The 25,985-nt window shown below is 32.8% G+C and overlaps 1 protein-coding gene across 1 annotated transcript in view; it reads right to left on the reverse strand.

Moving 5' to 3' along the window:
- Positions 1 to 12,235: 12,235 nt before the first annotated feature.
- LOC129741151 (uncharacterized) overlaps positions 12,236 to 25,985 on the reverse strand; it is a 380,499-nt gene continuing 366,749 nt past the window's right edge. The window contains exon 14 of the mRNA XM_055732859.1: positions 12,236 to 12,241. Coding sequence (XP_055588834.1) covers positions 12,236 to 12,241 — 6 coding nt within the window. The remainder of the gene's footprint in view (positions 12,242 to 25,985) is intronic.

A 25,985-nucleotide genomic window follows, 5' to 3' on the forward strand; every position in this document is an offset into this window, starting at 1 on the left:
TTGATTCAAATTTAGATTTTTGTAAGCATTTTGTTAAATCAAACCTCATCATAGTTCAGATCCAACAGCTTTGAAATGAGAGCTGCAGCTAGAGTTCCGAATTGCAATTCAAAGATGATACGTATTATTTACTGAAACTTGATCTCTAAATTTGTTTTTCATGATCTGAAATTTGTACACTGTTTTAAATCTTCATAATGACTAAAATAATGTCAAAATGTATGGATTTTCCATCTTTTTTCACAAAGTGGGAAATTACGAACTATCATAAAAACATTTGTCATATCTATTTTTTGAGTTATGCCAAATATTCGTACGCAAAAAAAACCCTCTTATAAAATATGGTCCCTTCTTTGAAAAGCTCTTTATCTTAAACGTGCATGGGAGCTCCCCCATCTTTTCCAATTTTGTCCCCCACTGCTTGAAGAAGGTAAGCTGAATTACACGGCTCGAGTTTATATAAATTTCTTATTGAAAGAAAAAGATTCGCATATTGAAATTTATTACATATTGTACTTTATGGATATAGAATTTTGAAAATCGATCAATAGCGTGAATCGGGATAGTTTTTTAAGTATATTCCTAATATTCTATTCCTTATAAGCTAGAGAAATTTGAAAAAAAAACGATGAAGAAGATTTTTAATAAACATTTCCAACAGCTTTTTTCACCATCCTTCCCTTCGAAGCAGTTTGAATATCTATCCTTTTTGCAACAAAATTATGTTAAAAAAATGTTTCGCCATTTGTCAAACTCGTGGACATGAAACATTACAGCTTGAAGTTTTCCCAAACAGCACTTGTCATAATATGAAAATTATCGATTTTATACAGTGCAAATTTCTGCATAAATTTATTAAAGCAAAAATATAAGTATTTGAAAAAATATCAGTTGCGTCACAAAATAAATTTTGAGCGTTTTTTTATTCTCTCTTTAAAAGTCAAATATTCAAAAATGTTGGCAAAAACAAATTTCAAAGTTAACAATTGTCCCGAATGTTTGGGAAAGTGGAAATGTAAAGCTTATTTTCAGATGCGTCAGAGTAATGGCTTTTAAATGGATTTAATACGTATTTCTGTTTGTTTGTTTTATCATGTTTTATTCATGTTTTCATTGATATATCTGCAGTATTCCTGCAGTATCAATTTATGTTTTTTACTCCACTTTTAACGAATAATGTTCAAAGCACCTTTATTTACAAATACATTTAAGAATTTTAAATATCCACTTCAGTTCCAATATTCGGAGTACCCCGTGTGGTCTTTTCAACATATTGATGAAATTTCAATTAAGTATATTTTTAAATGTTCAACAAAATGTGCCCGATCTACCTCTGAAGAAAACATCTTATTCATATTTCTGTTATCAATATGATTCAGAAATAACCTTGTATTGTATGCAAATTCTTTATTTTTTGTATCTATTATTTTTTGAGTTGTCCGCAAAGTGTCAAACCATTATTTCATTAACATCAGAACTAAATTCACATTTTTAGATAACAAATGTTACCTACATTAACACGAATTAAATATGGGTTTTGATTCGATTGATAAAATACCAATCCGTGTCACATCTAGGCGTCATTTATTTCCATGTGTTGTGTACAATTAAGCAAGAAAAAACACATCTAGGTTGCATATCGCCCCCACGTGCATAAGATATATAGGTACTTGGTTGAGAAACAGGCGCCTAGTTGTTAAATTCTTCCAGCGATCAATGAACCAAGGCCGTGCGAACGGGGGGGGGGGGGTGTTTAACCCCCCCCATGAAGATTTTTTCCAAGTAAAATTTTCGAAGAAGTAAAGAGAAATCACTTCATCTTAAAAAGTTTTAAATAAGTGTTAGCAGAAAGTCAGAAATTTTTCTCGCCTCCGGCGGAAATTTGTCTTGAATCACCCTTGGTTTGAGACATTTTATTTTACGACATTACATACATATATGCCGTTCACGAATTGGAACTAATTTTCAATAGTAAATTTCGATTTGCATTTCAATCAACCTTTAGCATGGAAACTCTTAACTTGACATACAAAAACCCTATCTCGTCTTTAGAATGGGTTTTTATACCAGAAGTGTAACCAAACAAATTCAGAATTTGAAACATTTTAACTTCAAAATAAATTCACCGAATACTAACTTTATGCATCAATAAGTTGGAAGGCATGGATGATCATCAGAATTAGCAAATTAAAATCTTCAACCTAGTATTCTCTACTTTTTTACTTAAAATTTTGATTTACAAAAACATGTGCTGATATGAAATATTCTTTAACAACCCAATTTCGGTCTCAATTTTATTTTGTGTTTTTTGCTCTTCTAAGTGCTCAACATCACATTCAAAAACGTTTTGATAAGTTACACAAGGCCCCGAAATAAACATCCTTCGAGGTACAAAGAATTTAAAAGCTTATTTTCGACCAACGGTGCCCTGGATCTAAAGATGCAGTTTTACTATCAGCTTTTTTTTTTAATAACTTGTGCAAATATTTAAAAATAATTTAATAATTTTCTGCATTTTTAAAAAATTTTAAAACAAAAACACAAGATCTAAAAATCAAGGTTCAAATCAATATTCAACTTTCCTCAAGACTTCAAGTAATTTTGAATTCTGCGAAAAAGTTATAAAGATTTTCAAATTGTGTACCTTTCTTCATTTTTATTGAAGTTGAATTGAAATTTAAATATTTTTAAAGCAAAAATCTAATCGTTTTGCAGGTTTGAACATTTTTTTATAAACTGTAGAGTTTAATTTTTTTAGATTATGCATCATCATCATCTTTGAAATATTATTCCTTAATTCAATGAAATGGGTATAGTGAACAAATTCAAAATTTCTGTAGCCGTTGATGTCTTACTTCATCAGTGATCAATGATTGATTTCGCTTAAAACTGATGCATTTTAAAGCTTATAAACTCCATATCACCAAAACGCAAGATGATGGACAAAATTTGAAAAAAGATTCGAGTTCAGAACGCTTAAATCTACCAAATCAATCATTCAATCAAATGCATCAAAATGCTGTTCCTTAAAGTTGTTAATTAAATTCTTTTTAAAATGATTGGACGAGTTTTATGAAAAAAAATCCTTCAAAAATTTTAAGAAATTAATCTTATTCTTCTTCATATTTTGATTTAATTTTCAAATAAATTTAATGAATTCTAAAGAAAAACTATTTAAATTTTATGAAATATTTTTCATAAGTTTCTCTTTGTTTTTCAAATCTGAATTTTCGTGTTCTAAAACCATAATCTACAGCTTTCGAAACTAAATTTTTAAAAAGAAAAACATAGTTTCCATCTCCTGTCCTTTTCAGGACCCAGTATTGCAATTGATTGCGACAAAATATTCAGATCTTCAAATTTTAAACTTCGATTGAAAATTTTTAAAAGTTTATCTAATTTTCACTTTATTAAATAATGATCATGAATTTCAATTTATCTTATCTATAATTGATTTGATTCGAAGTACCAACTTTAAAGTAAAATTTAAATGCGCAATTTTAACTTAATTTGTATCATCTTTGTGGTTTGAATATTTACAACAAAACTTGGAATTCATTATTTTTATTTTATCAGTTTGTTATTGGTCATTTCCCAATCTGTAATTTGTTGGTATAACTGAACATTTTGTATTTAAAAGATATGTAAAAAGTTCTTATTTTGAACTTCAGAACTTTTTTTGCCTTTTGTTTGAATTACTAAATTAATTTTAATATTGAAAAGGGTTTTATCTTTGGCTTTGATCAAAATTAAATATTTTCTTCTTTTCGTCGAATAAACTCCAATTATCTACACTTAAATTTCAAAATGTTTTTCTCTTAATCAAGATTCACATTATTAATCGGGATAATTTTTTTTCCCAAATTAAAGATACCTACTACAGTGGAATTTTGAATCAATACTTCCATTTAAAATGAAGAAAAGAAATGTGAAATAAGATGAATTATAAAAAACAATCATTGTTATTTTTTTAACAATTTTTTATCATGGGTTATTTTTAACGTGATCTTACATTTATTGAAAATTCGAATTTATTATATTTTGAGCTTGTGTGATAATTATAAGTAAGAAAATAGTTTAAAATTAATTAACCTATTTCTTGTGTATTTTTGGTATTGTTATTATTTTCGGCTGAATTTTAATTTAGAACCCCCCCCCCCCCCCCCATGGACGAGTCCTTCGCACGGGCCTGCAATGAACAGTATGTTTTGGTTACTATCCACTTGCGACGACGCACAGTGGGCCAGGAACCACACTTTTGCGGTCAAAATTGACTGCAGGCCAGAGGCTTCGTTGTAGCTCATTGGTGTCTTCGACAAAGTTACTCGACTATATTTGCGCTATCTATTGATGGATTTGAATTAGTTCTATTTTTCTCCGCATGGTGGCGCCAAAATCTAACTTTTTACAGAAGCAAGATACAGGCATGGTTTTTTCTACAAAGTTGTTCATGGTACCTTTAACATCAACTTTGTAGAACATTGTTAAGCTCTATGTTGTGTACTTAACTTGCAAAAATAATAATTTAAGTAAACCTTGCAAAAAAAATGGTTTTTTTCACCCATTTTTGTGTTTAGCTATACAATACCTCAAATTTCCACAGTATTCGATTGGAATAGACTTAAATGAGATATTCTAGTGGAAAACTTATTCGTTTCGCCGATTTTTTCTGTCAAAATTGCAAAAAATTAGTTAAAATTATACATTTTTCAAATTGCAATAACTTGCTTGCGAGCAGTTTGGCGCACCTCATTTTTCGAGAAGTGACAGCTGTGATTATGATCTAAATGCATGTAAAAAATGTCGGTGGGTTCTCGTGGGTTCCTTGCCAAATGATTTAATAAAGTTGGTAGATTTTCAATACAAATCAACATATTTTAAGACCTTTTTCAAAGAAAACATCCGAATTTCTCGTAGAAAAGTCGAATTTTCATCGTTCAATTATTGGAGTTGCTGCTTGAATAAATAATTAAGCACATTTTTCGCACTTTTAATCTAATTAGAAAAAAAAATAAAAAATTTCAAAAATTAATTTAAATAAAAACAGTTTTAAATTATTTTTTATTTTTTTAATAAATTTTACCAAATGTGCTTAATCGCTTAATTAAGCATCGCAATAGACTAAAGCAATAATAAAACGACGAAAATTCGACTTTTCTACGAGTAATGTGGATGTTTTCTTTGAAAAAGGTCTTAAAATATGTTGATTTGTATTGAAAATCTACCAACTTTATTAAGGGGGGGGGGGGGGATAGGGTCTAACACTTTCAAAAAATCGATTTTTTTATTTTTTTATTTTCTTATTGTAAAACATTTCAAGAATGTTGTGTCAAATTTTCAAGTCAATTGAAGCAAAACTGTAGAAATTATAGACCTTTATCTCATCCTATCTAACACTGCAAGAAAGCAAGAGCAGAAACTTCAAACGCGTTTTTCTCGAAAGCACATTTTCAAAGTCCGTGGACATCGTCATTTGAAAACTACTTATCCGATTCTTTTCAAATTTGGAACATATTTTCTACATATAAAATACCAGACCCCAACGTTTTTCTTTTTTGTTTTTTTTTACTTTGGGGAGATTTTACAGGTGAAAAATGGCGGATTTTTTCGTAAAAAATCGTAGTTTTTACTTCAAACAGCCACAAAAATTTCCTAAAAAATTTTTTAAGTTAAATAAAAACGTTGGGGTCCAGAAAAACATCTATTAAAAATATTTTGCTCTGATTTTTTGACTTCAGATGATTCTGTGCTGAGATACAGTGTCCACGGCAAATCCTGTTTTCTAAAAGGCATCCTCGAAAGTGCTCCGTCACCGGCTCATTTTTCAATATTTTTCTACGAAAAAATTACTAAATGTTCTTTTAACAATGCTTTGTATAATGCAAAAAATTTGAATACATTTGTTTGAACGATAGCTTTAGAAAAAAATCGTGAAAATGGTGTTTTTTTTATACCCGTTAGACCCTACCCCCCCCTTAAATCATTTGGCAAGGAACCCACGAGAACCCACCGACATTTTTTACATGCATTTAGATCATAATCACAGCTGTCACTTCTCGAAAAATGAGGTGCGCCAAACTGCTCGCAAGCAAGTTATTGCAATTTGAAAAATGTATAATTTTAACCAATTTTTTGCAATTTTGACAGAAAAAATCGGCAAAACGAATAAATTTTCCACTAGAATATCTCATTTAAGTCTATTCCAATCGAATACTGTGGAAATTTGAGGTATTGTATAGCTAAACACAAAAATGGGTGAAAAAAACCATTTTTTTGCAAGGTTTACTTAAATTATTATTTTTTCAAGTTAAGTACACAACATAGAGCTTAACAATGTTCTACAAAGTTGATGTTAAAGGTATAATGAACAACTTTGTAGAAAAAACCATGCCTGTATCTTGCTTCTGTAAAAAGTTAGATTTTGGCGCCACCATGCGGAGAAAAATAGAACTAATTCAAATCCACCAATAGATAGCGCAAATATAGTCGAGTAACTTTGTCGAAGACACCAATGAGCTACAACGAAGCCTCTGGCCTGCAGTCAATTTTGACCGCAAAAGTGTGGTTCCTGGCCCACTGTGCGACGTTTGCTTGACCATATAGACGAAAAAAAAACCCCTCAAAGAAAAGTAAATCTCTAAAAATGGATGCCATGAATTTTCAATTTCTGATTTTGGAAAAAATAAAGCATATTAAATTCGATCGGAAAATGTCAATTTGGATCACATCTAGGCGTCATTCAGTATTATAGACACTATAATTTCATATAGTCTGGCAAAGAGAATGACGGGAGCCAATCGAACTGTCATTCGCGGGAGCCAATCGAGCAAACTTTCTAAATATTGGAAAATCATGGTTGAAGTATTGTAATTCACTAAGCTTTTTTGGCTTTTTAGTGACATTAAAAAAAAAGTTTTAGCAGAATTTTCACTACTTTTTTCACCTATACATCATAAAATATTTTTAAAAGGGATTTCGCGTTCAACTGACAAACATAGCAGGTAATTTAAGAATCTGAGAAACTATTTTTTTATTTTGCAACTGGAGAGAGCTATGAAGAGCTTGAACATTTTCATAGAATGCTCGATTGGCTCCGCGCGAATGACAGTTCGATTGGCTCCCGTCATTCTCTTTGCCAGACTATATGAAATTATAGTGTCTATATTCAGCATCATGTGCTGAAAAATTGAACTAGGAATCAAGTAGAAAAAAATCACATCAAGGCTTCATATCGCCACCCCTAGCATTGAAAATATGCTTGGTTGAAAAATACGCGCCAAAATATTCCCACTAATCAGTATGCTATGCCATGGTTACTATCCTTTCGCGACGTATGTTCGCGACGCCCGACCATGGAGACGAAAAACAAACCGCCCAAAGGAAAAAAAATCTCGAGAAAATGGATGTCATGACTTTAATTTGTTTCGAAAAACTACAAATTTTGTATGGAAGCACCCCATCCCTTAAGTCGGATGGGGTTTTAACTATTAAAGAAACCATCTCCGGCCCCAAAAACCCTCAGATGCCAATTTTGACGATGATCGGTTCAGTAGTTTCCGAGTCTATAGGGAACAGACAGACAGACAAACATTCATTTTATATATATAGATAGATTGATGAAAGACAATAAAAATAAATTTTTCAATTTTAATTTTGCAGTTTCGCAAAATTCACGGTTTCGCCATATTCACGGTGAAATATTTTTTGACCGTAAAAAATAAAAATTCATAAATTTCCCCAAAAGATAAATTGTTGCTGCCCTACGACGGTTTTCGAATCAAAATGGAAAATGATAACTTCATATACAAGTTTCTAGTTAGTAAAGCATAGAAGAAAAAAAAAACAGAAACCTTTAACTTTCCATTTGCATTTAGTTCATTACGTCCCGTGTGAAGGCACGGTAATGGAATCGAAACCCGCAAACAATTTGGTAAATGGAAATGAAAAGTGGATGGTAAATTTGACTCTATAAACTCGACTTTTTCCATTTCTCTACTTCTATCCAACTACTAGTGCTCGAAAAAAAAAATCGGCCTTAATAGACCGGTTGAAGATTGAAATCTAGCCTTGTTGTGAAAAAAAACGGTCTACTTCTTACCACATGACAACCATTGATGGTAGAAAGTGAAGTGAGTGTTCGTTAGCTTACAGAGTCACGAAAATTGGTACTGATTGTCTGGAATGTGAGATTTTGTGCAAATATATTTTGGAATAGTTTTCTTTCAAATTTGAAGCTTTTTTACGTTGTTTTTTTTTTTCATAAAATGTAAACTTGTGTCTTTAATTTAATTTTCAATAAGTTAAATTTGTTATCTGATTAATTTTTTTTTCATTTCCCCACAGTTTCGTTGCTTTTTACCAAGCAGCGAAACACCAGTTTGGAAACAGGTGAAACAGGAGGGCAACAAACTGCCACCATCATCAGACCGAAGAGAGTCCGTTCAATAAGGGCGTGGACATTTCATCGCTGGAGAACTAATTAAATTTGTTGAAATGAATAGTAAAGCAGTTGGACCTACCGCACACCGAATTTCTTTATTAGGTAAAAAAGCTAGGTCTGGAATAAAAATTGAAAGGACCGGAATGAAACAGGGAGGTTTTGGTTTGGGGAAAAGAATGGATAGCATGTTTTTTGGATATTTTTTTAAAGCGTCACGCGATGTTTTTTTTTAACACGTTTGGAGCACATTTGCCAGAATATTCTGTCAAACAGAATCTTTCGATGTGACGAAACTGGACGGATTAGTGGATGAATACTTACATATTTTTCAGCTATACTTTGCAGAGAGGCGCTTGACTGGAATCCAGATGGGCATCGAAGAAGAGGCAGGCCCAAAAGCTCGTGGCGGCGAAGTCTAGCCGCTGAAATCCGCACAGTTGACGAGAACCTTGGCTGGCAGCAAGTGAAGACGCTGGCTCCGGATCGCCAGCAGTGGAGATCTTTTATCTCAGCCCTATGCGCCGGTCAATCGGCGCTGGACCCTTAGAGCTTAGAGATACTAAAAAAATGTTATTCATGTTTGAAACCCATTTCATGTGCATTAGACTGAGTCGATTTGGGGTCATTTTTGAATTTCTCAAACCCTGGGGTCTAAAAAGCTTCGTCTTGGTCCAAAACTCATCCATGATTTTTTGTAGAATTTTTGAGTAACGTTTACATGAGTAAATTTGAACTTTTAGGTTTGTATGGGAGAATTTAATATTTTGTACTGAAAAATCAACATCATTTTTGTTTCTTCTGTGGAACCGAGCCAGCTGACAGTTTGTGTTCCAATTTACAAAATTCTTAAAGGAAATTTTCCGCTGGACAGCTTTGTCAAAGACCGCAACTTCGTATCTCATTAGGCAAAAAGTTATTAGCTGTTTAAGAAGTTACAAAGATAAGACAATACCTTCTGCGTAGCGGATGCCGTGGGTGCGCCGCGTTCGTGTGTAGGATGCTCCACCTTCGGGGAGTATCCGAGTAGAGCGGTTCTCAACGACAGAAGCTGCGGGGATAAGACTTGACCTTCTTCGCAGTGGAAATCGTTGGGAAAGGGTTATTCCACGTTCGGGGAATACCCACGGGTAGAGTGGCTCTCGACGCCGGGCGAGCCATTCGAGTCGGTGTAGGATGACGTCTTCGTCGGGAATCATCCGAGTAGTTGCGTTAAGTCCCGCGCGTGTGCCGTGACAGGCGCGAGTCCAGGATAAGCTGCTCTCGATCTGGCACACGACGGGCAAGGTGGCAAACTTCGAACCCTGAAGATAAGAGGTCGGGCTTCGAGTCGTTAGAGGAGAGGTCAGGCCTCAAACCTTCAGGCGGAGAGGTTTGTGTGGTCAACCCCGAGTCTTTATGATAGGAGGTCGGGTCCCGAGTCGTAAGAGGAGGGATCTGGCCCCTTACCAACAAGAGGAGGGGTACAAGTGGTCACCTCGAGTCATTACGAGGAGAGGTCAGATTTCAAGTCGTTAGAGGAGAGATCGGGCCTTGAATCGTGCAGAGGAGAGGTAAACCTCGAGTCGATGCGAGGAGGGGTCGGATCTCAAGTCGTCAGAGGAGAGATCAGGCCTCAAGTCGCGAAGAGGAGAGGTTTGTGTGGGAATCTCGAGTCATTGCGAGGAGATGTCGGTTCTCAAGTCGTTAGAGGAGAGTTCAGGCGTCGAGTCGTAAGGATGAGAGGTTTTGCTGAAAGTGGTCTCGTTAATGAGTATTGCCTTTGAGCGCATTAGCGCGAATAGACCTCCCACTATTGAAGCATAGTGTACTAAACAGTTCGAGGTGGGAACCAGGTCTGCGGCCCCAGGTGGAGTTTAGGGAGTAGGGGGTATACACGGAGTATATCATGAGTCTGCCCATTGTACCCATGGACCCAGAGTAGCAAACTGGGGGGACGCGGTGGCTCGCCGTGCCTTGGAATACAATCCGTAAACCGGGATTTACCACCTGTGGTTACCAACTAAAAAAAAAAAAAAACAATAAATTCAATTGACATCACTGCTGGAGCCTCGCGATGTAATGCAGGAAAAGTAGTCATGCAATACCTCGCCAGGCACCCTGCAGGGATATCAATTGAATTTGTTGTTTATCAATACGAAAAGACATACCTCTGTTAAACAGCTAATAATTTTTTTGTCTAATGAGATACGAAGTTCTGGTCTTCCACAAAGCTGTTCAGCGGAAAATTTCCTTTAAGAATTTTATAAATTGGCACACAAACTGTCAGCTGGCTCGGTTCCACAGAAGAAACAAAAATGATGTTGATTTTTCAGTACAAAATATTCAATTTTCCCATACAAACCTAAAAGTTCAAATTTACTCATGTAAACGTTACTTAAAAATTCTTCAAAAAATCATGGATGAGTTTTGGACCAAGACGAAGCTTTTTAGACCCCAGGGTTTGAGAAATTCAAAAATGACCTCAAATCGACTCAGTCTAATGTGCATTCAAGCACTTGAAAAATGGTTCAATCACTATTAATTTATCCTACATATTTCAAAATTTTATAGGAAAAATCTGCAAAAATACAATGTGTGAAGTTGAAAAAAAAATCTGAAGACTCTTGCAAAGGTTCTACGATGATGAATAAACTTTTTAGAACTGAACTGAACTGTTTTTTCTTAGTTCATCGGAAAATGGTCACTGAATAGTGCTTGATAATTAATGGAACGAAACAGACTCACGGAGGCGAAAAACTGAATGTAGGCATACTTAAATATGAAGCAAGGAAACGTCAGCATCAGTCACCCAGAACATTTCCGCACCTCCCCCGTGATGGATCAATTTTCTGACGAATAAGATTTTCCACTTCGTTTAAGGTCCGACAGGATAGCGCTGCAGAACGATCTTGCCGGCTAGGGTTCTTTTATTCCCTGGTTACGCTTTTCGCAAATGGAGCTATCTCAAAACGGTCGGAACGGAATCTAAAATTTATGGACCGGATTGGAGTAGTAATAAAATCATCCGACGACTAATAAAAGGTTCGTTTCGGAGGGCATACTCTTAGGGGCGTTTTCCGTTTCCTCTGGATCGGTAAGTCTGGCCCACCTTTATGTTCTTAAGAAGCTTAGCTCCTAGATCGACTGTAGCGGAACAAGCCCCTCTTGGGCTCCAATCGAGTGAATATCGATGGTTGTTGAAGAGGCAAATTAATTAACTCCCTTTCGGGATCATTGGTTTCAATTTTATCGATGTGGATTAAGTGTGGGATGGTCGGTAGATTTCGTCAAGTGTTTACAGCTTTACCTAATTTACCGGGCATTTTTGGTTGAGGTACATGAGCACGTTGATGTTTTTTGAGAGTTATGGGTTCGTTACTAAAGATTAAGGTGCTATAATGATAATCATTCACATTTTCTGTCAACAAATTTCGTCAACAAATGTGTTAAACATTGCGGACCGAATACGAGCTATCTCGATTTTTCTCTAGACGCGTCTGCACTTCACTGAGAAGCATAACTCAAATGTGATAAATCTTTTAAAGAAACTTCGTTATACATAGTCGTAAACACACTTTTGATAACTCAAAAACACTAAATTTGATGAATTTGATCCAGTGGTTTCTGAGATAGATAACGCCAAATTTTGGTGATTTCGGGCTTAGTTTCTTTGTGGTTCTTAAAATGTTTATAGGATACGAAAAATTTACAAATAATCGAAAATGATAATTTATCTTTATAATTATAATTATTTTAAACTAATTTGCAGACGATTTATCCATACCGATTCAGTCCTGTGGCAAGTGTAAACTCGTTCTATACCTGAAAAAAAGGGAAAAAAGAATAATTAAATTATTAAATATTTAAACTGGATTGAATCAAAAATTTTGAAGAGAGAAAATGCGCTTCAAAGTTGTCTGGGTGTTTGATTTTTCATGTTTTTTTTTTCGAATAAGTTAGAACATTGAACTTAAAAAAAAACACAAGGTTCTGCACCATATAGATTGAGATAAATTGAATTATTTCAAGCCTTTTCCGGCCACCATTCCTATGCCGAGTGCCTCAAGTATTATCACAAAATTTTTAATTTTGAAAATTAAAAAAAAACATAATAAGGATTCAACACATTGATCCTTATTTGGATTTATCATCATTATTTTCAAATTTAAATTTACTACTGGAATTGATATTTTTAAATTAAATCAAATCTTTAAATATGAACAGACAGCTCTGTGTTTAAATCATAACATTCTAAAATAGACTGATTTTCAGCATTTATAAAGATTAAAGAGATTGAAATACACAGTTTTCGATAGATGGTTGAAGTCATGTAGATACCGTAAAACGGGGTAACATTGATCAACGGGGTAGCTTTGATTGAAATTTTTACAACAACAAAATTGTCAAATTTTTCAAATGATTTTGTTAAATTTAAAAAATATTCAAAAGTACTACTAAAAAGCTTCTTAATCTTCAAAAACTAAAGCTATCAGTGAAACATCTTATGTTTATCCGTGTATCTTTCACTGTATATAGCTTTATACTCTGATTTATCGTTTATTCCAGATTCCAGGCTTACCAATGATTCCAATTAAGAATTCGAGATAAGTCAAATTTGTCCGGGAAGCCCAAATGTTGTTTAAAACTTTTCGGATTTTGCCCCTGGTTTTTCATTATTATTGGCTTAAACAAAGAAAAAAAAATTCGTTTTGATAATTTTTATATTTTGTGCTCAAAAACAATTTTGAAAAAATTCAAAACGAACAGAATTTTTTGTTTTATCCTTCGATACGATCTTAACACTGCTGCTGTGATTCAACGAAAATTTTAAGTTTCAATTAATTTTTCTTTCAATTTCATCTTGTATATTTTTGACCTAGATTTGGTTCAGATTTGCCTTGTTTACAAATTTTTCAAAAATCGTCCTGAATGGTTATCGTGTGGAAGAAAGTATGGTATGCTTAAGGTTAAAAATCATCGTTCTTTTCAACAACTATTTGTAAGATATCTTGCGCAATTTTGACTTTCATCGAATTCGATATGAAATAAGCAATTTCAAGTATTTTGGTGCATGTTCGATGTGTTTTGATTCAGATTTCATAGGAACAGATTATTTTTGGTGATGAACGTCCAAGAAGCGATTAATCATCTGATGTGCTTTCAATTATTGGTGACATTTTGAAAATTTGAGAAACCTCTACTTGAAAAAATTCTTGTAAAACATCATCTGGTTGAAAATAATCGACTGAAAAACATGAGGGGCATTAAGATGGAAGAAATAAAAGAAAATTGAAGTAATCGTTTTTATATTTTTATTAGGAACTTGACAGAATATTCGATCGAATAGTTGAAAAGGTCAATATTCGGTATTAGGCCGTTCGCCGAATACCGCTATTTGGTGAAATTTAAAGGAAAAAATTAAAGGAGAATAGTGCGAGGGCCCAGAGACTCGAATGAAGGCAACATTTTCTTCTTTTTTTGTAGTTAAAATTTTATGAGTAATTTTGAAAAAATTAGCCCCTTAATTTATGCAGCATCATTGTCCACCTTCCGATTTTAATTGTTGTTCGGCCTTTACACACAAACTGCCTTAGTTTATCAATTACTAGCAATTGTATATGACCCATTCCAGCGTGACGTCACAACGTTTGCAAAACAATTTTTTGGTGTATTGTACGTAAGTTTTACAGGTCATATCGCACATTGTTGAAAATTGTACATTATAAGGTCAAAATTTAATTCTCTACTATTTGAAACCAAAAGTATTTGTATAGAACAAATAGTTAAGGAAATATAAGTAAAAAGAATCGTGACGTCACAACGCGCCTCCTTTCCCACTTTTCAGTTTTTTTTACAACGCCGCAATTTTCAGCTCTTCTATTTGATCAAATTTTATGAAAATTTCAGGAAAGTATCGATTCATTACAACCAACAAATTGCTGTTTTTGATTTTTTCAAATTTTGATTTCAATTTATTTTAGGGCGATTCAGTTTCGTGACGTCACAACGCACCATTTTTTTAAAGCAGGGTTTTGCAAAGCGTTGTGACGTCACGAAATTTGATGTTTAGTTACATGAAATAAATCAAAGTATAATCTTAAAATTAATGCTTGATTTACTTAAAATGCTTAAAAACTTAATAAATAATGTGATTTGGTGATGAAATCGATCCATTTATTCCCAAAAATTAAAAGGAATTTAAACTCAAAGGCCCATATAAGCAGATAAGGTTTGCAACACTGCTCACATCAATTTAATTTGAAGTTTTTTTATGCGATCATGTGAATATTATTTAGGACAAAACTAAAACTAGGAAATATTTATTCGTAAAAGCGTTGAAATGTGTTTCTAAATCTTTTTAATCTTTAATTGCAAAGGAAAGGAAAAATAAATGATAATTTCAAAGCCTTCGATCTTTCCAAAGATAGTTAATCGACACTAGAGTGCCTAAATCAGTCATCTAATGAAAATCTTATAAGTTGCAAGCTTAAATAGATCCTAGGCCTAACACAAAGTCCAGTGCCAAATTAGGGGATTGGCCCACGGAAATAGAGGGCACAATGAGCCTAAAATTTGTATGGAATTATGAAAAATTGGGTTTGGAAGGACATTAAAACCAAGTTATGCACCAATTTCTGAAGTCCCTATCGGCTGGTTTGTTTTAATTATAGTCATTCACAAAACTTTTATTATGACAAATAGTTTATCTCAGGTTGAGTTAAAAAGGTTTTTGAGTTTCAAAAATTAGCTTCTGATGGGTAAAATTCAAAAAATACATGAATGATCGTTAATCGACGCTAATTTTGAACATTATAGCTGTTTTATGATAACTCTAATCGAAACGCGTTCCTCAGATGAAATTTTGTCATATTCAAAGCTTTAAAATACTCAAATTAAAAGATAAATTGGTTTATAAAGACCTAAATTATTGACGAAAAACGGTTTTTTTTATCATGCTGAACAAAATCTACATAATTCCATACAAACTTCAGGTGCGTTGTGCAACCCCTTCTCTTACAATAATCAGACCCAAATTTTGCATTAGACCTTGTTCTAGTACATATTTGAATTTATTAAATTTTGTAATTCAATTCAAAGTCTCTTTTGTGAGATTTTATGGGAAAACGGGGTTCGATTTAGATTTTCTAGTGACATTCTTTGAGGTGGAAATTTCAATAAAAGCAGTTTTCTATTAAAATAATTTAATTAATTTTATTTATTAACTAGCTGATCCCATACGAACTCCGTTTCGCTTTCAACTTGGAATATGTCATGAACAGTTTGTATGAAAGTCAATTGCCAAGCATTTTCCAGATTCATTGTTAAGTAATAATTGCAAAAATATTGGATGATCACTTTGTCTGTCGTCTGCTACAAAATATGAAATCAGGAATCAAAAACCACGTGTATAAATTTCGACTAAATCATTGCATAACAACGCAATTATTGCCAAAACGCTAAACCCCTTTCGGGGGCTCTTATAAAAACTTTGATATCAGAAATCGATTGTCCTTCTTCCCTCAAAACTCCCGTGTGCAAATTTTCAAAGCAATCCATTGTATAATAACGTCAGTTTCGCTAAAAAACGTGAAAAATTAATTCATATAGACAACTCTTTTCGTCGACCCCTGGCAAAATATTTGACATCTGAGATCGATTGTCCGTCCCTGAAAACTACCGTGTGGAAATTTTCATCCCAATACGATATATAATAACGTCGATATTGCAAAAATATTGAAAGGTTTATATGGACGATCCCCTTTTCCGGCCCCTTAAACTGAATTGAATATCTGAAATTTATTGCTTATCTCTCAAAACGCTCGTGTACCAATTTTTGTCTGAATCCGATGTATAATAACGACAATATTGCATCAACAGTGAATAGTTAACATGGACGACCCCTTTGGCCGACCCCTGATTTTAGTTCGTATATAGTTTCGTGTATAGAAACGACAATAACACTAAGATACTGAAAATTTAATATGGACGACCCCTTTTGCCGGCCCCTTACACTGAATTTGATACCTCAAATCGATTGCACGTCACTCAAAACTATCGTGTACCAATTTTCATCTGAATACGACGTATAATAACGTCAATATCGCAAAACAGCGAACAATTAATATGGACGACCCCTTTGGCTGTCCCCTTACAGAAAATTAGACACCTGAAATCGATTGCTCATCTTTCAAAACACTCATGTGCAAATTTTCAACACAATCCGACGAAAAATAACGTCAATATCGTGAAAACAATATTTGTCTTGTATGGACGACCCTCTTCAGAAAGGGTCATCCAAAAATCTAAAAACATTTTTCATCCTTCCTGGTCCTAATGAGTATCCATGCCAAATTTCAGACCTCTAGCTCTTAAGACGGCTGAGTCTATAGAGGACAAACAAACAAACAAACATACAGAAATTGCTTTTTATATATATAGATTTTCTATGAAAATCTTATGAATTTTTTTAATAAAAAAGTTAATCTTTTAAGTTTACTAGTTTACCAGATTTTTTTAATCTCATTACATTTATTTCATGGAACTTATTTTGTTTGAATATAATGCCAGAAAGAAATAGAAGCTACTAGCGGTGTTTTTCATTCTAACATAGATATATGAAGAACTCGATCTTTAACAAGATTTTTATTCAAATCACAGATAACTATCTGCTTTATGATTCACAAATATTCTTTTACAATATCGATGAGGATTTCATTTGTTTGATAGTTTGTTTATTCTTGAATCAAGCGTTTTTAAGCGCTGTTTTATATGTTTTATTAGAAATGTTTAAAAATAACTAAGTTAACGCAAAAAAAAATTAGTTTCTTTAAAAACTTAATAATAGAATTCGTTTATTGAAGCACATTGTTGTGTTGAACTTGTATTGAAGAAATACTATCATAGTGTTGAAGTAAAAATAGTCTTGAACGTTTTCGAAAAAAAGTAAATATATTTTCGTGACGTCACAACGCATTCTTTACCCGGGTGCAACTCACAACCTGCTAAACCGATTTTCAATCTCAAAATTGCATTAAATTCCACTCAAAAAGTTTGAAGAGACCTCCAATTCTCGACAATATGTGAAATTTCAGTAAATCATAAATTTAAAAACAGTAGAATTTTCGTGACGTCACAACGCTTAAAAATGGATACCTTTATCAACGATTCTAGAGCTTAAACTTGCAGTAACTGTTATTTATCTTATATCATGCTTAAAAGATGGCCTTTCTACCATCATTTTGCAGTTATTTGTTTTGACATAGCTAGATTTTTGACAAAGTTATGTTATAAATAAAGAATATTTGCCAAAATCAATTTAATTTCATACTAAAATTTTTAAATTTCAACGTTAACATACTCAATTCTTAAAAAAGGTAACTGAAAATCTTTTAATGGAAAATGACACTCAAGAAATAACCTTTCTAACGCTATGTAATTTATATTTTGATAATGAAAAATAAAAATCGGTTCTCCAGTTGAGGGGTGCTTGGAATGGGTCATATATAATGAAAGTGTTTTGTATCCTTTATGATCAAGAAAACTCGTTTAAACCATCAAAACAGAGATTGATCAATGTTACCCAAACTATCAAATTCTAAACAAAAAAGAAATCGATTTATAAGTCAAATTTAAAATAGTTTAGTAAATTTCTGCAACCCTGTTTTACGTTCATAGGAGTCCAGTTCTTGTTTTAAATGTATGAAACATACCACAATCCAATTAATAGAAAAAATAATCCCAAAATCATCGTCGTGTTGATTTGAATAGATTCTACACATTAGAACAGTTTTATTTCAAAATTTTTACAACCATATAAAAGTTGTACAAAAATAAAAACATTTAAGCATTCAATTGAAGGAAACTTGATGATCAATTCGCGAAATCAAAATGTTGAATGGACTTACAACTTCTCGATTTTGGAACCACTATAATCATTTCTAATTGCTCTGCTGTACACAATCTGTTAGGAAGTTTTTCCTTTTTTTTTCAGCAAAATCTAATGTTGTTAAACAAAATGAACGTATTACAAAGCCTTGGACATGTCCCACTTTTTTTAATGTCCTGCGCCATTCTGCTTTTTTTTATATATCCCGCTTTTTATACAAAAATACTATTTGAAAGTATCACTCATTCACATTGATACTTTGAAATTGAAATCAGCTTCAATTCAATTTTAATTCTAGTTTTACAAACGTGCAATAATCATATGTTAATAAAGATGAAAGTCATTCTGTTTTAGATGTATGAAGGAACTAAAGAGTTTATTCCGATAAGCTTATATCCCACCTGGTAGATTTTTAAAAATAGTTGTTGAAAAAATCTAAAAGTCTGCTCTCGATTACAACTTTTTCGACTTGAGAGCCTCAAGTATTTATACCAAGATAAAAATTTTATAAAGTATTGAGGTTTTTAAAAAAAATTTAAAACTATATCTATACCTACTTGGCTGAAGGTAAACAGTCAGGCCCGTGCGAAGGACCCGTTCATGGGGGGGGGGGGGGTTTTCGAAATTCTAATTTAGCTGAAAACAATAACAAAAATTAACAATAAAAAAGGAAAGGGATTTCTAACACCGTTTCTCACTCATGATTACCACACAAACTAAAAAAAATTGACTGAAAAAAAAACCAACATTTTCTCAACATATCACACTGAAAACTTTAAATTTTTGATAAGTCATTGATAGTTTTTTTCAAAATGATGTTCCGAATTGTTGATGATTTTGAACTAGAAATTTGTTCCAAAAGAATTTCTAAGCAATTATGAAATTAATATTTACAAAACACAGAGTTTCAAACAAATTTGAGTTCTAAAATAAATGTCCAATCAGGTGCAAAACTAATCATGATTAGTCGATTCATAAAACATGATTTTATTTAAAAGAAAAATAATGAAGAGTTTTTAAATTTTCCATCGCAGGTAGGGGAGATGAGGGCATAACGAGCACCCGAGGCATAATGAGAACTACGCTTTTCTACGAAAGTGCGTATTTTCTTAAATAAATTTTCATGAGGATTTGTTTCGTACTTCCTATAGTATTAATTTTTCACAAAAAAAGGAATCTCCTTATCATCTTTACAGAGATATTTAAAAAAAACTAGCTTGGTTCACAAGTTACGAAAGTATTATAATTTTTGAGCACCACGAAATAAGCTCTTATGATCTTAAAATACTCTTGATCTATAATGTACGCACTGCAACATGATGTACACATTGTTTCTCAATTTTTACCATCAAAAAATTTTTGATTTTTCACTTTTATCAATTTTAAAACACGTTTTTACTTAAATTTGTTGACTAGGGGCATATAGAGCACCATATTATCGAGGCATAATGAGCATTTTCTGCCGTAGAATCTAGCAGCGAATTAAAATTGATTTATAGCGCCACACCTTGACTAGTTTTAATCCGACGATTTAGCCTATTGGTAAGGTGTCGGAGAGGTAATCAAAAGACTAGAGTTAGATTTCTGTTCGAGGTGATTTTTTTTCCATTCACAATTCATGATTGAGCGGCTAGTAGCATCATCCTCCGAATAAAGCACTTAATGTATGAGCGTGCGTGAATTGTTTGTATTCTACAAACAGATCTAGATTATTTTGTTATTGCTTTGTTTGATGAATCTACGACTCACCTGACTTCATCGAATTGAATTCGCTGCTAGAAACGCACATCTTGCTCTGATTAATGGTGCTCATACTGCCTCAGGGGGGGTTCTCATTATGCCTCCACAGTGGCTGGTTTTCAGCTTTTGGCAAAATTTTTTAAAATGCATTTTTTTAACGTTTTCATCTAGTTTTTCACGTTTCAGCCCGTTAGGGAATAGGCTTTTCAAGTGTCTGAACACGAAACAATAATGTAACCTCCATATTATAGCTATTTTCTATGGTTAAATAACCGTTTTCCTTAAGGTGGCCATTATGCCCCCATCTCCCCTAGTAAAGTTTAAAATTACAAGCTCAGAATAGTTTGTCACTTTCGATTGAAATATTGGGTCAAAGAAAAAACAGTAGTTTAAAACTATGTTTTTCTTATTAAAAATTTAGATTTGAGGGCTTATGTGTCAAGAACACAAAAATTTAGAATTAAAATCAAAGGTAGTTTTGTTAAAAATATTTCTAAAATTTTAATAGTTTGACTATAAAATTCGGCAAGTTTATTGAAAAATTGAAAAACTGCACTTGAACTTCGGTAGATTTATTTGAAAATTAAAACAAAATAAAAACATGAACAATAAAAGTTTTTTTAAACGTTTAAGAAGGTTTTTTTAATAAACACGTTTCATCATAACATTTATAGAATTTAATTGATAACTTAAGGCAACAGCATTTTGGTGCTTATTTTTTTAATGATTGATTTGGCAGATTTAAGCGTCCTGAACTCGAATCTTTAGTCAAATTTGGTCGCACACATTTAGTTTTGGAGATAAGGAAATTTAAATGTTTCAGTTTTAAGTGAAATCAATCATTGATAACTGATTACTAAAAATACCTTCATTTTTGAAGGTTTTGATTATGATTCTGTTTATCATACTCCATCCAATGAAAGAATAATATCATGATGAAAAAGATGCATGATCTAAAAAAGTAAAATTCGAGAGTTTAAAAAAAGGATAGATATCATTACTTGAGGAAAGTCTTGAGGAAAGTTGATAATTTATTTGAAACTTTTATTTTTAAATAATATGTTTCTAATTATAATAAAAAGTGCAGAAATTTCTCTAATGCTTTTTATTTATTCTGTTGATTGATAGAAATATTGCATATTAAGATTCAGGGTATCCCAATTAGTCGAAATTACCTTTCAAATGCATGTCACCTCAGAAAAATGCAAATTTTGTAGCCTTGTGAAAATTATTAAAACCTATTGTGTTGAGCATTTAGAAGAAAAATAAATCTCAGATAAAATTTAATCTAAAATTGGTTTCTTGAAGAATATTGCATATCAGCATAACATTTATAATGACATATACAATTTTTTTAAATAAAAAAATGGTTCGTTTCAAACTCTGTTCTTATTTAGTTACGTTCTGAATACGAGGTTGGGTTTTTGAATGTCAAGTTTCGAGTTCCAATAAAAAGGATTGATATAATTGCAAGTTGAAATTTAGAATCAATGCTGGTTTCAATTCGTGAAAGTCGAAAGGTCTCGTAGATTGAAATGTATCAAGCCAAAGGTGTTTGACCGAATTCCGCCGGAGGCGAGAAAAATTTCTGACTTGCTTATTAACACTTATTTCCAAATACATTTTAAGATCAAGTAATTTTTCGTTACTACGGGAAAAATTTTACTTGGAAAAAATCTTCATGGGGGGGGGGGGGGGGGTTAAACCCCTAAAACCTCCCCCCCGTTCGCACGGCTTTGTAAACAGTACATTTCATAATTCATTAGAAATGCAATGCAAGCGCATCGTTGCTTCAACTTTTTACTTTGATGATGTTTTAAGTTTTTTTTTTCTTTTAAATTAAGATCAATTATCATATTATTATCTCACGAAATATGAAGTTTTAATCTAAGGTACAGAAATTCTACGAAAATCGAACCTTTTCTGCTTCCACTATTAATATGAACAAGAATCAACGCCGTGCCTATTTTCGAAATTTGACAGAATGAATGTTAGAAAATAAATCTAAAATGGGATAAATTCTTGAAAAGTTCTATCGGTTGAATCAAACTATACACGAGGTACAATATTTAAGGCTTGAACTGAAAAATTAGATTTTCATAGAACATTGGACGGTTGGTGAGAACAACATTTTTTCCACTAATCCATCAATAAATTTTTGTCAAAAATTTTCGCGAACAGGAAGGATAGAATTAATGATTGTTTCGAGTTTCAAAAGCATTACCAGTTTATAGATAGAAATATGATTTCAAAACGTCATTTGTCCTAATTTAAAAAAAAATGTATTTTTGGTGTAATACTGAAATTTTGTACTTCGCAAAACTTTTGATCGAGACGATAAAATTTTCAAAAATTTCACTAATCTTCGTTTCATTTTTCAAAAATCATCCAGAAAATTTTAATATTTTGCTGGAATATATCCTGAAATATTGGGATTTTATTGGTAAAAGTCGAACACACACATTTTAAAACTTCGAATATCTTGTAGAAATAGTGGATCCATCGTTCGGAGATAAAATTGAAAAAAAACTCATCATTTTAAAATGTCATGGAAATTCAAAATTGAGGTACAGTGTGCTTGCATTTTATTTTTATGAACGGTTATGAATGCATTTAGCTATTAAAATTAGGGGTTTCAAAGTCACTAAAATGACCATCCATGATTTTGCAGAATTTTTAAGAAACGATTACTTGAGTAAATTTGAACTTCTTGGTTTGGGTTGGGGAAATTTATTATTTTGAACTGAAAAATCAACATCATTTTACATTCTTCTCTGGAACTGAGCCTGCTTAAGGTTTTGGTGCTAATGAGTTCTGAGCCAAAACGAAGCTTTTTGGACTCCAGCGTTTGAGAAATTCATAAATGACCTGAAATTGACTCAGTCTAATAAATAAGGCTTCAAAACTTGCTTTGGCAAAAGTAAAATAAATATTTCGTTTTACATGAATGTTTATTAAAAAATGTCTTATGAACATGTTGTTGCAAAGATAGAACTTTGGTGCCATCAACAATGTTTATTAAAATTTAATGATCAAAAACTTCTCTAAGGTCCTCTTTGTGATTGAATGATAAATGAAAAAAAGAGAAACAATCTCACTTTTAGGTGAATTGATTAGAAAAAATTGCTAAAAATCTTGCATATTTTAAAATTATGAAACATTGTAGAATACATCATCAAGCTATTTGAACATTTATTTAAGGATTTTAAAAAGTTACCGATTTCACGATCAAATGATCTCTAATTAGTATTATTATATTATTGTGTAAGGGACACCTCTCTTAGATGGGAGGGACTCAAAACTTCACTGGAACTATCATTTACTCTAAAAACTACTGCATGTCAAATTTCACATCAATATGTCTTGTAGTTTTTAAGATCTTAAATAACACAGTTAATAATTCTATCTATTTTTCAAGAGATTTAAGCGATTTTTACTTAATTTCAAACAACGATTAACACTTGAAACAAAAATATACGTCCATTTTTTCCAACATTGTGAAGACCAACATGAACTTTCAAACTCAATCAATGATAAAATTAACGACTTATTGCATTTGGAGTTAGCGTAGCTCTAAAAGGATTGTATCCCATTTACCCGAAAACCATTGCCCAGAATGAATTTTTCCCAGAATGACGAATACCCGAAATCAAACCCCAGAATGAACCATTTCCCAGAAAAAAATTCCCCAGAATGCACCATTTACCAAAATTTTTTTCCCCAGAATGGACCATTTCCCAGAATTTTTTTCCCCAGATTGGAACATTTACCAGAATGGCACAAATCCCAGATTTTTTCCCCTAGTATTTTTATTTTTATTTCATTTTATTTTTTTTTAATGAATTCTTGAATATTTCATATGATTCGAAATTAATTTTTTCAAAATGATTTTTTAAATGAAACTTTGAAATTTTCCAACTAAATTTATTTTAGAACCAATATTGTGCTTTGTTTATGGTTTGGGTACTTTAGTTGATTCAATGCTTACCATGGTCCTTTAAAAACCGTTTTGGTATCCGACTCCTCACGCTGCGCGTTCGAACTTGAAAGACGTTTTGTCCTTCACGCTGTCGCGTGGCGGACGGGGCTAAGGGATCACCCCTAGCTTTCACGCAGACCTAGGAAGCCCCGGCAGACCTACCCAATGTCTTAGGGCCGCCGCTTCCGACGGCGGGTCGGCGGCCTCCTCGGATTTGGGAGCTTCGGCGGCTTTGTGCCGCCTCAGCCCCTTCATCCTCGTTGGTTGCGGCCTTGCCGCAAAAGGATAAAGTTATGAAACCCCATTTTTTTTTTGTAACAATTCCTTTTTTTTTAAATAATTTCTAGTAAGGATAAATGTTTTCAATTTTCTGGGAAATGTTCCTTCTGGCGAAAAAATTTCTGGTACATGGTTCATTCTGGTGAAAAAATTTCTGGGAAATGGTACATTCTGGCGAAAATTTTTCTGGGGAATGGATCGTCTGGGGAAAAAAATTCTGGGGAATGGTTCTTTCAGGCGATTGGAATTCTGGGGATTTTTCATTCTGGGCAATGGTTTTCGGGTAAATGGAGTACAACCCTCTAAAAGAACCAGTTTTAAACACAAATCGTCTGATAACTTCAAAACAAAAACAAATTTTGGTAATCTATTTTCCACAAAAGATGCGCATGATGAATATCTTAAATCTTGCTGAACAAAATATAACTCTGAAAAGATATGAGGAAAAAAACAAAAAAACAAATTTATAAAAAAAAATTGCCTTTAATTTTTGCTTCATGAGATTGATGTTTGTAATCTTCGACAAAGTTTCTAGAAAAATTGAGTACTACCATATTTTAGAACAATATTGGTCTCTATTTTATCACAGCGTGGTCTTGGAGGTAGCGCCAGCAGGTGATTCCGGTTCAGCTTGCTTCGATTGTGAAAATCGGTTCGGTTTAAGTAATATTGATTTCACAATATAATGGTGCTCAAAATTTAGGGGCCGCACGCAAGATGAAAGTGGGAAGAAAAAAAGGTTCTTCAAGTGTCAAAGAAAGCAGGGGAGCGAAGATTGTTTAAGCAAAATTTAATTTAGAGAAAAAGAATCTTTATTGGGTTAAGTGTTAAATCTAAAAGATGAAAAGCGAAAATGAGGGGAGTGAGGGGATTCATCGATATTTTGGTGTTGTTGAAATCAATAAAATACTCAAGTAAAAAAATGCTGAAGGGTAGAGAATAAGGTTAATTTTTCAAGTACACAAAGAGAAGTAGCTTGAGCAGATGAAAAATAGTTTTGCCTTTTTATTAGGTAAGGTAAGTTGGTATGGTAACAAGGTAAGATGTTAATTTGTAAGTGAAAATTCAACATTCATATTTATTTATTAAAGAATGATCGATCATCTGCAAACTGGCCAGGTATATACACGGATGCCGGAATACCTGTGGTAAATTTATAAAATTATTCATTTTATAAATTTTTGACCAGTTAGGGAGTTGATCGAAACATTCATCCAGTATATACTCAAACAGTGACACGACATACATTCATCCACAATAGTTTACACGAAGCCATGGTGCCGGGTATGTCATATACTGCATTTTAGATATGCAGAATCTTTAGTCTAAGAAATGCAGAGGTGCACATACTTTGGTAAAACTGCGGTGAATCCGTGCACCCACATATTGGCCTCTATCTTATCACTGTTAGAAAATTATTTTTATATCTCAGAAATTTTTATGATAACTCTATAGTTATTTCATTCTAAATAATCGCATTTAGTCGTTGTAAAAGTTTGTCCAGGACATCAAATGCATCAAACTTAAGGGAAAGACGCAAATAATTGTTTTACGCTAAATTTAATTTGTGGAAACATTTTAAAATCAAGCTGAAGAGAATATATCCGAAAAAAATCCGACCACTTTCAACAAAATCCGGGCAACTAGGCCGGACCGGTTTGTATTCCAAAATTTGAATCGAA

Source organism: Uranotaenia lowii, chromosome 2, assembly GCF_029784155.1.
Source record: "Uranotaenia lowii strain MFRU-FL chromosome 2, ASM2978415v1, whole genome shotgun sequence".
NCBI classification, from domain to species: Eukaryota; Metazoa; Arthropoda; class Insecta; order Diptera; family Culicidae; genus Uranotaenia; species Uranotaenia lowii.